The sequence below is a fragment of the Mandrillus leucophaeus genome, unplaced genomic scaffold (genome assembly GCF_000951045.1).
Source record: "Mandrillus leucophaeus isolate KB7577 unplaced genomic scaffold, Mleu.le_1.0 Scaffold546, whole genome shotgun sequence".
Lineage (NCBI taxonomy): Eukaryota > Metazoa > Chordata > Mammalia > Primates > Cercopithecidae > Mandrillus > Mandrillus leucophaeus.
Window position 1 is genome coordinate 1,069,553 of NW_012105875.1, and position 12,446 is coordinate 1,081,998.

The window sequence follows — 12,446 nt, forward strand, 5'->3', positions numbered from 1 at the left end:
ACAGGGGTTATTTTTTAGTAGCATACACTTTTGATGTGGCTGTGGAAAAGTAGTCTATGAGACTGGCATGTGGGATGGAGAAAAGGAGGAAGCTACTTAAAGTTGATTTGAGGCCTTCACAATCCAGAACATTTTCCTGCCTGTTCTTTCTACCTGCTTAGTGCTGCCTCTCTCCCAGTAGATATTGGCCATCAGATTGAGATTACATCTGCTTGATGTTGTAGGGGATGGTGACATTCAAGGATGTGGCTGTGGTCTTCACCAGGGAGGAGTTGGGGTTGCTAGACCTTGCCCAGAGAAAGCTGTACCAAGATGTGATGCTGGAGAACTTCAGGAACTTGCTGTCAGTGGGTGAGCACAAGCACCTCAAATTGTAACTGAAAGTCAGCCTCTGGACCGTCCTGCTTTCAATTATTTAAGACTTTGAGATGCTTAAAATGCTTCCCTGAACTTGGGGATGTGAATTTCCTAATTCTCCAGGGATACCTTGTCTATACTTTGTCTATTTTTCTCAAATTGCTGTTGTGAAATCTTGGTGGGCTTTGAAATCAGTTGGTGAGTTATATTGTGTTTAATGAAATGAAGTAGAAATATTATAGCTCCTTGTCAAGAACTGCACTCAGTGCAGCAAAAATTGTAAGCAGAAACAGGAAAGATGTGATCAAAGTAGACAATGGATAGGATCAGATTATCTGATCACTTGATTCAGTGATTGACAGTTATGTATTTGTGTACCGGATCACAAATTAAAAGGTATTCAGATAGCAGTTCATGATCACAATTTTGAAAAGTACTACTTAGAGCGCATGAAAATGGTAGTGTTGGAATTAAAATTTTTGACTATAATGCATTCACTTTATATATATGCCATTTCTTTTTCACAGGCTATCACCCCTTCAAACTAGATGTGATACTACAGTTGGGAAGAGAAGACAAACTTTGGCTGATGGAGACAGAAATCCAAGGAGATGGCTGTTCAGGTGAGAACCATGCAGCTCTGAGTCTTTGCGTGGTATAACCCAGTCCTCTCCTCCTCACCACCTCCTAGGCCACCAGCCTGGCCCAAGCCCTCAGCATTCATCACCCCGGTTTACTGCAGCAGCTTGCACATGACCTTCCTCCTTCTACCTCCCTCCAGTCCATTCTCCATGTAGCAGCCAGATCATGTAAGTCAGATCATATTGCTCCTTGGCTCAAAACCCTTCTGCAACTTCCCATCTCACTCATTAATTCCGAAATCTGTATGAGCCTTCAGGGTCCTATGTGACCTGGCCACCCACTCCCTGTGAATTTATTTCCTATCCTTTGCCTTTCACTCACTCCTTTCCAGCCACACAAGACTGCTGTGTTTCTTATACATGCCCAGTGTGCTTTTGTTTTTTATGTTTCTTTAAAGACGGGTCTCATTCTGTGGCCCAGGCTGAAGCGCAGTGGTGCAATCATGGTCCACTGCAGCCTCGACCTCCCGGGCTCAATTGATCTTCTCACCTCAGCCTCCTGAGTAGCTGGAATGGGACTACAGGCACATGCCACTAAACCAGGCTAATTTTAAAAATACATACATATATTTTATATATATATGTATGTATTTTTTTGGTAGAGACGAGGTCTTACCATGTTACCAGGCTGGTTTCAAACTCCTGAGCTCAAGCAATCCTCCCACCTCAGCCTCCGAAAGTGTTAGGATTACAGGCGTGAGCCACTGTGCCTGGCCTGCATGTATTTCTCTCTACCTGAAGCCCTGCTGTTCTATCTGCATGGGATGTTCTTACCTCATACATCCTCTTGGCTCCCTACCTACTTCCTTTGTGTCTGGTCAGATGTCATCTCATCATAGAAACATCACAGAAACCTGCTTTGACTACCCTGTTTAAAATACCTATCCTTGATTGGGCGGGGTGGCTCATCCCTGTAATCTCAGCACTTTGGGAAGCCAAGGTGGGAGGCTCGCTTGAGGCCAAGAGTTTAAGACCAGCCTGGACAACACAGCGAGACCCCACCTCTACAACAAATAAAAAAATTAGCTCGCAGTGAGCTATAATTGTGCCACTGCACTGTAGCCTGGGTGACAGAATAAGACCCTGTCTCAAAAATAAATAAAATAAATAAATACATTTAATTAAATACCCATCTCTTTATTCTGCCTGACTTTGTGATTAACCATCAATCACCAGCTGACATATTCATGTATTATATTTTGTTTACTGTTTTATGGTCTCTTTCCCCACTAGAGTGTAACTTCATGAGTGTAAGAATTTTACCTGTTTTCTTTTCATTTTTCTTTTTCTTTTCTTAGAGATGGGGGTCTGGCTTTTTCACCTAGGCTAGAGTGCAGTGATACAATCATAGCTTGCTGCAGCTCAAACTCCTGGGCCGGGACTACAGGAGTACACTACTGTGCCCAACACTAATGTTACCTGTTTTAAAATTGCTGATCCTTATTGCCTTTCATAGGCTTGGCACATAGTACACGTTCATTCAATATTTGTTGAATGAGTGACTGAATGGGTTAATGGACCGATGTCAGTAACGTCAGTTAATGGACGAATGGATAGGTGTTTTCATTTGAATGGTAGTGAAATGGCTCCCTCACAGCTCTCCCTAACCTGTGTTATCTGCGTGACCTTTGGTGAGAGTTGCCTTATCCATACACCCAGGGACAACCTCCCTGCGCTGCTTTCACCCTCTCCTTCTATTCTTTCTCTTCCTTATTTCATTCCCCCTTTTCTTCACTCCTTCCTTCATTTATCTTTAATTTGAATATACATCATAAATACCTAAAATATACGAATTAAAGTCATTCCTACTTGACTTTACCCACCAAAACCCAAAACTAAATCAAACAAACAAAAAAGCAAACCAAAAACCCAGGAGAATCTCTCTGCTTAGCTGAGAGAGACAGACCCTGGATTTTGGAAGTAGCTGGGGTAGTAAAATCTTTTCAATCTTCTTATCTTTTATTTTCTTGTATCTCCATGCTGCATGAAAGTTTACTGCATTGCAATCAGGAATGTTGGATGCTGACTTCTTTGGCTGACTGCCTCATTTTTTAAAATTTTCTTTTTTTTGTTTCTGACTGCCTCATTTTTGTGTACAAACCTAAACTTGGGAATTTGATCCCAGTTATTGCCATTGTCCTTTTTTTTTTTCTTAATAGGTAGCTTCCCAACTTCTTCTTTGCCTCCTTGAGTAAATCTTTACTTTTTTTTCTTTTTTTTTTTGAGATGGAGTCTTGCTCTGTCGCCAGGTTAGAGTGCAGTGGCACAATCTCGGCTTACTGGAACCTCTGCCTCTCAGGTTCAAGCGATTCTCCTACCTCAGCCTCCCAAGTAGTGGGGACTATAGGAGCACGCCACCACACCTAGCTAATTTTCGTATTTTTAGTAGAGATGGGGTTTCACCATGTTGGCCAGGATGGTCTCCATCTCTTGACCTTGTGATCTGCCTGCTTTGGCCTCCCAAAGTGCTGGGATTACAGGCATGAGCCACCATGCCCAGCCACAAATCTTTATTTTTTTTTTTAATTTTTGGCCAAATTTTTATTGAACTATATACAGAAAACTGTACAAATTGTAAGTGTATAGCTCCCTAAATTTTCAGAAAGTAAAATGGCTTGTTTTACAGTTCTTTTTTACTGAGTTAAAATTTACATGTGCACACCTTAAGTGTGCAATTGGATGAGTTTTGACAAAAGGATATAACTATGTAACTTACAGCCCTTGGAAAACTGAACAAATCTGACAGTGTATTCTACCCTCACCTCTCTTCAGAGTGAACATCAGACTTTTTTAGGGTTTCACACTCTGCCTGTCCATCTAGGTACCCAGCTCCACCTACACAAAATATTCTTGAGGTCTATTTTCACCGGACAGAAGTACAAATTAAAGGGCATCTTCTCCCTCAAGGATCAATAAAACAAAACCTCACAGAGAAGGGTGCTGAGTGGATCTCACTGTCTTTACTTCTCCTGGAGAAAGTTCACAGGCAGAGAATAAAGAGGTGTCATTAAAGGACTATTTCAGCACATAGTTACTCTTCTGACGTATGTTCAGCCTAGTTATAATTTTTATGACACCTATGTTAGTCATCAATTATTGTATAACAAATTACTGTAAAACTTAGCACCTTGGCCAGATGCGGTGGCTCACACCTGTAATCCCAGCACTTTGGGAGGCTGAGGCAGGCAGATCACCTGAGGTCAGGAGTTCAAGACCAGCCTGGCCAACATGGTGAAACCCCATCTCTACTAAAAATACACACACACACACACACACACACACACACAGAAGACAAGCCTCAGGTAAGTGTTGAGTATGGGGGCGTGGTGGTGGTTGCCTGTAGTCCCAGCTACTCGGGAGGCTGAGGCAGGAGAATCACTTGAACCCCGAAGGCAGAGGTTGCATTGAGCTGATATCATACCATTGCACTCCAGTCTTGGGAACACGAGCGAAACTTCGTCTCAAAACAAAACAAAAACCTTAGCACCTTAAAACAATGAACACTGGTTTACAGTTTCTGTGGGTTAGGCATACGGGAGCAGCTTAGCTGAGGGGTTCTCGCTCAGGATCTCAAAACGCTGTTGTCAAAGAGTGACGCAGCTGCAGTCCCCGGAAGGCTTGACTGGGACTGAAGGACCTGCTTCCAAGGTGGGCTTGCTCACATGGCTGTGGCAGGAGGCCTCGCTTCCTTGCTAAGTGAGCCGTTCCCTAGGGCTGCTGAAGTGTCCTCAAAACATGGCAGCTGGTTTCCCCCAGACCCAGTGATTCAGGAGAGTGGAAGATAGAAGCACAGTGTTTTTATGACCTAGCATCAGTGACAGATCATCACTTCTGCCATATTCTATTGGTTTCACAGACCAAGCTTGATACAGTGTGGGAGGGGACTTCGAAAGGGAGTGGATTCCAATGGGGAGTGATCACTGGGGACCATCTTATATTAGCCATTTAGGTTTATCAGAAAATTCAGTCAAACCAAGTGGCAACAATTTTCAATGCCTTTACTCCTATAGAGTGTGTCAGCTATGGGAATACGTTTTCTAATTTTTTTTCATTTATCATGTTCACTAATTGAATATTATATACTTAGAACCTCATTGAAAAGAAGGAGAATTCTCCCAAGTCTAGCTCATCAAATGTATATTTTAAGGACTAAATTAAGGAAATAATGGTACTATCATATGGGTTCATTCTCAAGACAGAGAAGATATTTTCTATATTCTCTTCACTTTTGCCAAAGATGTCCCCTCTTTCTCTGAGAATTCTTGGCATCACTTAATAATCCACTTGTAAATGCTGAAGGAGAGATTCAGGCTTTTCTAACCATTTTGGACTTTTTATCATATACAGATGCAGGTTGTACAATGTAACCATGATTCTGAGGCTTACATATAGCCAGGATTTTGTAGATTTTATACATCTGCCATGGAAAAGAGGAGAGGATTTTTAAGTGATTATTCTTATGGACAAGGAGGTAAAGTTACTCTTCTATAACATCTTTCTAGGACATCTTTTTGTTGCTCTGTATGTGTATTTGACCACATACATAAGTCTTGGTATTGGCCAGGCATGGTGGCTCACACCTGTAATCCCAGCACTTTGGGAGGCCAAGGCAGGCAGATGACTTGAGGTCAGGAGTTCAAGACCAGCCTGGCCAACATGGTGAAACCCTGTCTCTACTAAAAATACAAAAAAATTAATGGGGTGTGGTGGCATGCACTTGTAGTCCCAGCTCCTCCAGAGGCTGAGGCGGGAGAATCACTTGAACTCCAGTGGTGGAGGTTTCAGTAAGCCGAGATCATGCCACCACACTCCAGCCTGGGTGACAGAGTGAGATTCCGTCTCAAAAAAAGAAAAAAACAAACAAAACCAAAACAATCTTGGTATAGCTCTAAATGAGTCTCATTAACATTTTGTATATAGAAACCAGCCTTTTTTGTTCCCATAGGCATGAAAAAAACCAATGATAGGCCGGGCACGGTGGCTTGTAATCCCAGCACTTTGGGAGGCCGAGACGGGCAGATCATGAGGTCAGGAGATCGAGACCATCCTGGCTAACACAGTGAAACCCCATCTCTACTAAAAATACAAAAAAAAGAGCTGGGCGTGGTGGTGGTTGCCTGTAGTCCCAGCTACTCGGGAGGCCGACACAGGAGAATGGCGTGAACCCAGGAGGCAGAGCTTGCAGTGAGCCGAGATCACACCATTGCACTCCAGCCTGGGCGACAGAGCATGACTCCGTCTCAAAAAAAAAAAAAAGAAAAAAAAAAAAAAAACCAATGATAAAGTCAAGCTGAATTCTCCACTGGTTTATTAAGGTTTCCCAGTGTGGTCAACCTGTGAAATGTTTTTTATTTCTGAACAAATATTCACTTGTCTTCATTTTCATTTCTGAGTTCTCTTTATCATTCCAGGACACAGGAATCAAAATGAGATAGATATCCTTCAAGAAGTAAGATTAAGATTCCTTTCATATGAAGAACTTATATGCTGGCAAATATGGGAACAATTTACAAGTAAATTAACCAGTAATCAAGACTTCATAATAAATCTTCAAGGCCAGAGGTCCAAGTTGCTAAAACAAGGTGATTCCCCCTGTCAGGTGTGGACAGGAGAATCTATTCAGGTCTCTGAAGATGAGAACTATACAATAAAGGGGCAAGGGGAGAGTTCAAATAGCATCAAAAATCAAGAGCTTCCAATGAGGACCACCTGGGATTTCTGGAGGAAAATGTATCTGAGAGAACCACAGAATTATCAGAGTAGGTGTCAGCAAATTGATGTAAAAAATAATCTCTGTAAATGTGACCATTGTGTTACGCAAAGGATTGCTCATCAACATGATGGTCATGGAGTACACAAAAGAGAGAAAGCTTTTAGCCACAATAATTGTGGAAAAGACTGTGTGAAGGAATCATCCCAACATAGCGTAATCCAATCAGGAAAGCAAACCTCTAATGAGAATGGAAAAGGCTTCAGTGTTAGCTCTAATGTTGAACTTCACCAGCAACTACACTTAGAAGACAAGCCTCAGGTAAGTGTTGAGTATGGGAAGGGCATAGGTTACAGCTCAGGGCTTCCCAGGCATCAATGTGTCCACATAGGAGAGAAATGCTATCAGAATGGTGACAGTGGTGAGGGCTTCAGTCAGGGCTCACATGTGCAACCTCATCAGAGAGTCAGCACAGGAGAGAACCTCTACAGATGTCAGGTATGTGCCCAGAGCTTCAACCAGAACTCCTGTCTTCCCTCTCATGAGCTTACTCACCCGGGAGAGAAGTTGTGTACATGTGGCACGTGTGGGAAGGGCTTCCATCATAGCTTAGATTTTGACATTCACTGTGTAGATAGTGCTGGAGAGAGAGCCTGTAAATGTGATGTATATGATAAAGGCTTCAGTCAGACATCACAACTTCAAGCCCATCAGAGAGGTCACTCTAGAGAGAAGACATATAAATGGTAAGTAAGTGACAGGATATTTCATAGGAATTCTGGTCTTCATCAGAGAGTTCACACTGGAGAGAAACCATATACATGTGAGGTATGTGATAAGGGCTTCAGTAAGGCCTCAAATCTTCAAGCCCATCAGAGAATCCACACTGGAGAGAAACCCTACAAATGTGATGTGTGTGATAAGAACTTCAGCCGTAATTCCCACCTTCAGGCCCATCAGAGAGTCCATACAGGAGAGAAACCCTACAAATGTGACACATGTGGGAAGGACTTCAGTCAGATCTCTCACCTTCAGGCCCATCAGAGAGTTCACACAGGAGAGAAGCCATACAAATGTGAGACATGTGGGAAGGGCTTTAGTCAGAGTTCGCATCTCCAGGACCACCAGCGAGTCCATACTAGAGAGAAACCCTACAAATGTGATGTGTATGGGAAAGGCTTCAGTTGGAGTTCACATCTTCAAGCCCATCAGAAAGTCCACACAGGAGAGAAACCATACAAATGTGAAGAATGTGGGAAAGGCTTCATCTGCAACTCATATCTTCACGTTCATCAGAGGATCCACACGGGAGAGAAACCCTATAAATGTGGCATGTGTGGTAAGAGCTTCAGTCAGACCTCACATCTTCAAGCCCATCAGAGAGTCCATACTGGAGAGAAACCATACAAATGTTTTGTGTGTGGTAAGGGCTTTAGTAAGAGTTCATGTCTTCAGATTCATCAGAGAGTCCATGATGGTGATAAATCCATTAATCATGATGAGTGTGATAGAGGTGCTCTTCAAGACTTAGACTTCTCATTTTCCTAGAAAATCCGCACAGCAGAGAATATTTATAAAATATCATGTTTTAAGAATTCACGAGTGAGCTGAGTTTTTATAGTCATCTGAATTCCATTGAAGAAAACCTATTTTTTGTATGAATATGACCAGTTTCAAGCAGAGCTCAAAATGTCACAGTTGTCAAGAGAACACAAAACAAAGAAACCCTATAAAGAATGATACAATACATTTGAATCAGAACCTTCACATTCAATAAGCAATATGCAGGAGTGAAGACTTCAAAATGATAAGGTCAGAACTTTATCAAAAGTATAATGAGGGACATGACAAAATCTGCGTCCACTAGAATCTAAGCTCCATGCAGGAACATTGTTTGCTGCTGTATGATCATGACCTTGAACCAGTACCTAACAAGTAGTGGCTTCCCTGGAATTGTTTAATTTGATAGGAAAAATCTATCATATATAGGACATATATTTGAACATTTTAGTGAGCTCAGCCCCAATTCGTCATTATAATTGTACTGGGAAAAGGATTCTTGCAAGAAGCCTTAAAATAAATTCAAGGAAATGACATTTAATTAAAACACAGAAAACCATGCAGTCTACAATTTGAGTAATATTTTAGCAGTTGGCTTCTGTCCTCAGTTCAGCTTCATTTTTCAAGCAGTAACAGGCCAAAGTTTCTATCTGATCATTTAAGACTTTTTCCATACAGTGTACAGCTGTGCTATGTTTCTTTGGTGGGGGCTTTGCTATCTTTCTTTCTGGGAGCTTTTGTGATAGAAAGAGACTGAATGAAGAAAAAATTCCCAACTGGTTTTTAGTTCCATAAAGCTTCATGAGAAAGGTTTTGCAAAAAAGGGGAACATCATATGGCATGCATTTTAGATGTTAGACTAACCTGTTAAGGACACAGCATTTTGGACAACACCCCACACTTCTCAGACACCATTACACGTTATGCAGTGTGTAATGATCAAATCATAGTAATTGGATGAAGGGTTTACTCAGGTGTGTTATTTAGTGGAGGTGGGAGAAAGTTTCCCACTGGTTTTTTTTGTCCTGAACCTTACCTTCCAGGACAATGAGTACTTAAGTTCCATGATATCTTGTTTCATGCTACCATCAGAAATACAGGGCCAATAAATGAAAAAGAAAAAATAAATAAAAAAGATAAAAACAAAAAAAGAAATACAGGGCCAATAATGCTTTGCTTTGTCACCACCAGATTACTAGGGTGGGCTGCTGGAGCTCATGGTTGTTTAAATCAAGATGTTTTCAATTGTGAGAAATAGAAAATCACACTCCAACTAGCTGGAACAAAATTTATTGGCATGCATAATTAAAAAGAAGAGGCTGGGCACGGTAGCTTATGCCTGTAATCCCAGCACTTTGGGAGGCTGAGGCGGGTGGATCACGAGGTCAGGAGTTCGAGACCAGCCTGGTCAACATGGTCAACATGAAACCCCATCTCTACTAAAAATACAAAAATTAGTCGAGTGTGATGGCGGGTGCCTGTAATCCCAGCTACTCAAGAGTCTGAGGCAGGAGAATTGCTTGAACCCGGGAGGCGGAGGTTGCCATAAGCCGAGATGGCACCATTGTACTCCAGCCCAGGTGACCAGTGTGAGACTCCATCTCAAACAAAACAAAACAAACAACAAAAAGAATACAGGTAGGACAGGACTAGGTCTGGTTGAAATAGGGCTCTGGGTCAATTCTGTAATTCCCTCACCTCTGCCCTTCTGGTTGAGTTGATTCCCATATTTGTTCATTCCAACCTACTGAGGAAATTTACTTAAAGAAAAAATGCTCAGTTAACATTCTCATATCACACTCCCTTTTCTGTGCACTTCTAAAGCAGCTATTTTCTGAACCTCTTTTTGCTCTTAGTCATGTAGAGACTTTTCATTTTCCTAAATACATCATATCTAAATAAATATTCATAGAGGTACTGTGGGTTATGGTTTGCCATTTGAACCATGCATCAACCTTCTGGAGAATCTTTTAAAGTATATACATTTTTCCAGAGTAAAATTAATATTTTTTTCTAAAAATAAACACTTGAAATAGTTTTTATTAATATATTAATAGTTGTATATATTTATGGGATGCATGTGATATTTTGATTTGTGCACATACAATGTATAATGATCAAATCATGGTAATTGAGATATCCATTACCTCAAACATTTATCATTTCTTTGTGTTGGGAACATTCTAAATCTTCTATTTATTTTGAAATATACAATAAATTATTGTTAACTGTAGTTGCCCTACTGTGTTATTGATTAGATAGAATAAATAAGTTCTAGTGTTACTGACACTGTTCTATCTAATCATATTTTTGTACCCATTAACTAACCTCTCCATCTTTCCCTCACCCCTGTCCATCCCAACCTCTGATAACCACCATTCTAAATCATTTCCTCCTTGGGATCAATATTTTTAGTTCCCATATAGGAATGAGAATATGTAAAATGTGTCTTTCTATGCCTGGATGATTCCACTTAACAATATCCTCTGGTTCCATCCATGTTGCTACAAATGACATGAGAAAGAAAATGTGGTATATACACACACAATAGAATATTGTCCAGCCATTAAAATAATAAAATCCTGTCATTTGCAGCAGGAGATTGTCTGGCTTTTGTTTTTTATTTTTTTTATTTTTATTTATTTATTTTTTTGAGACAGGTCTCAGTTGACCAGGCTGGAATGCAGTGGTGCAATCTTAGTTCACTGTAGTCCCAACCTGCCGGACTCAACCAATCCGCCTCAGCTTCCTGAGTACCAGGGACTACAGGCATGCACCAACATGCCCAGCCAATTTTTTGTAAAGACGGTCTCACTATGTTGCCCAGATTAGTCTGAAACTCCTGAGCTCAAGCGATTCTCCTGCCTTGGCCTCTCAAAGTGCTGGGATTACAGGCATGAGCCACTGCGCCTGGCCTGAATAAAGAATTTTATCTATATATACTTGGTCTAAAGAGAAAAAGATCTGCAAACAAATCATGAACACTAACAAAGTTTGTTATGTGCATTCATGTTAGTTAGCAACTCCAAAACTACTTGCCATGTACTGGAGAACTGAACAGATGAGTAAACATACTGATGATGCTGGGGGCCAATTTCTGACTCTTAGAGAAAGAAGTAAATGTGGAATGGGAAAATACCTTAGCAAGAATCCTGCAATACTTATTTAAAATGAGAGGGATCATTATTTTGCACAGACACACACACACACACACACGACTATTATCCCAATAATGATTAGTATGCACAGCACCCAGATCTTGGTTTCTAAGTATCATTCCCCACTAAAAGCAATCAGAGCTCTGTGGCTGGGACAGGGAATATACAAGATAAACCTAATATATTATTGTACCAGAAAACAAAGGTTCATATGGACGACAGACAGGTAGAGAGATATGGGGGTAGGGGAAGGAAAAGCTCTTCTAACAAACAGTAGGATGCCAATTCCTAAAAATAGAAGGAATGACAGAGTCAGAAAGTCATCATTTTGCAGTCATCACAATAATAATTGATTCAGACAAGAATCATCAATGAACACTAAAACCAGTGGGTGAAAGATGAGATCTTCCACACAAATTGCTCAAAGATCTTCCTGCAAATTGCTTATCAATTTCAAAGCCAAAATAGCCATTTTTTAGTGGAAAAACCTGGGAGACACCAGTTTATACAAGTTATCAATGCTAACACCAACAAAACACATCATGTGTTTCCTATTGTGATGCACTGAGAAGTATGCATTATTCATGCAATACTCAATCTACAAACATTTAACTTGAATCTAATCATGAGGACTCAAATTTAGGGTTGTTCTACAGAATAGCTTGTTGTCTTCAAAAAGGCTCATTTCATGAAAGAAAAAATGGCTATGGAACTGATCTAGGTTAAAGACTAAAGAAACATGACAATGAAATGCAGGGCATGACACATTTTAGATTGGACCCTGAAATAGAAAATGCTATAAACATTATAGGATGACTGTGGAAAATGAATAAACTGTAGATTAGGAAACATGACTGTATCAACCTACAATGGTCTTAAAATATGTTTACAGATTATTTTCCTACCCCCTTGATTGTGGATAGGCTTTTCACTGTCTCAACGAACTGAGGCAGAAGTAATGTTGGAACTTCCAACGCTAGATTAGGAAAGGCCATAGTACTTGCGCTGGCTTTTATCTGG

The 12,446-nt window shown here is 40.7% G+C and overlaps 1 protein-coding gene across 1 annotated transcript in view; it reads left to right on the forward strand.

The window, feature by feature from the left end:
• Positions 1-8,827, forward strand: part of ZNF233 (zinc finger protein 233) — a 16,828-nt gene extending 8,001 nt beyond the window's left edge. The window contains 2 exon segments of the mRNA XM_011997756.1: positions 6,410-8,152; positions 8,155-8,827. Of these exon segments, the coding sequence (XP_011853146.1) occupies positions 6,410-8,152; positions 8,155-8,183 (1,772 nt within the window). The 3' untranslated portion in view covers positions 8,184-8,827.
• Positions 8,828-12,446: the final 3,619 nt, after the last annotated feature.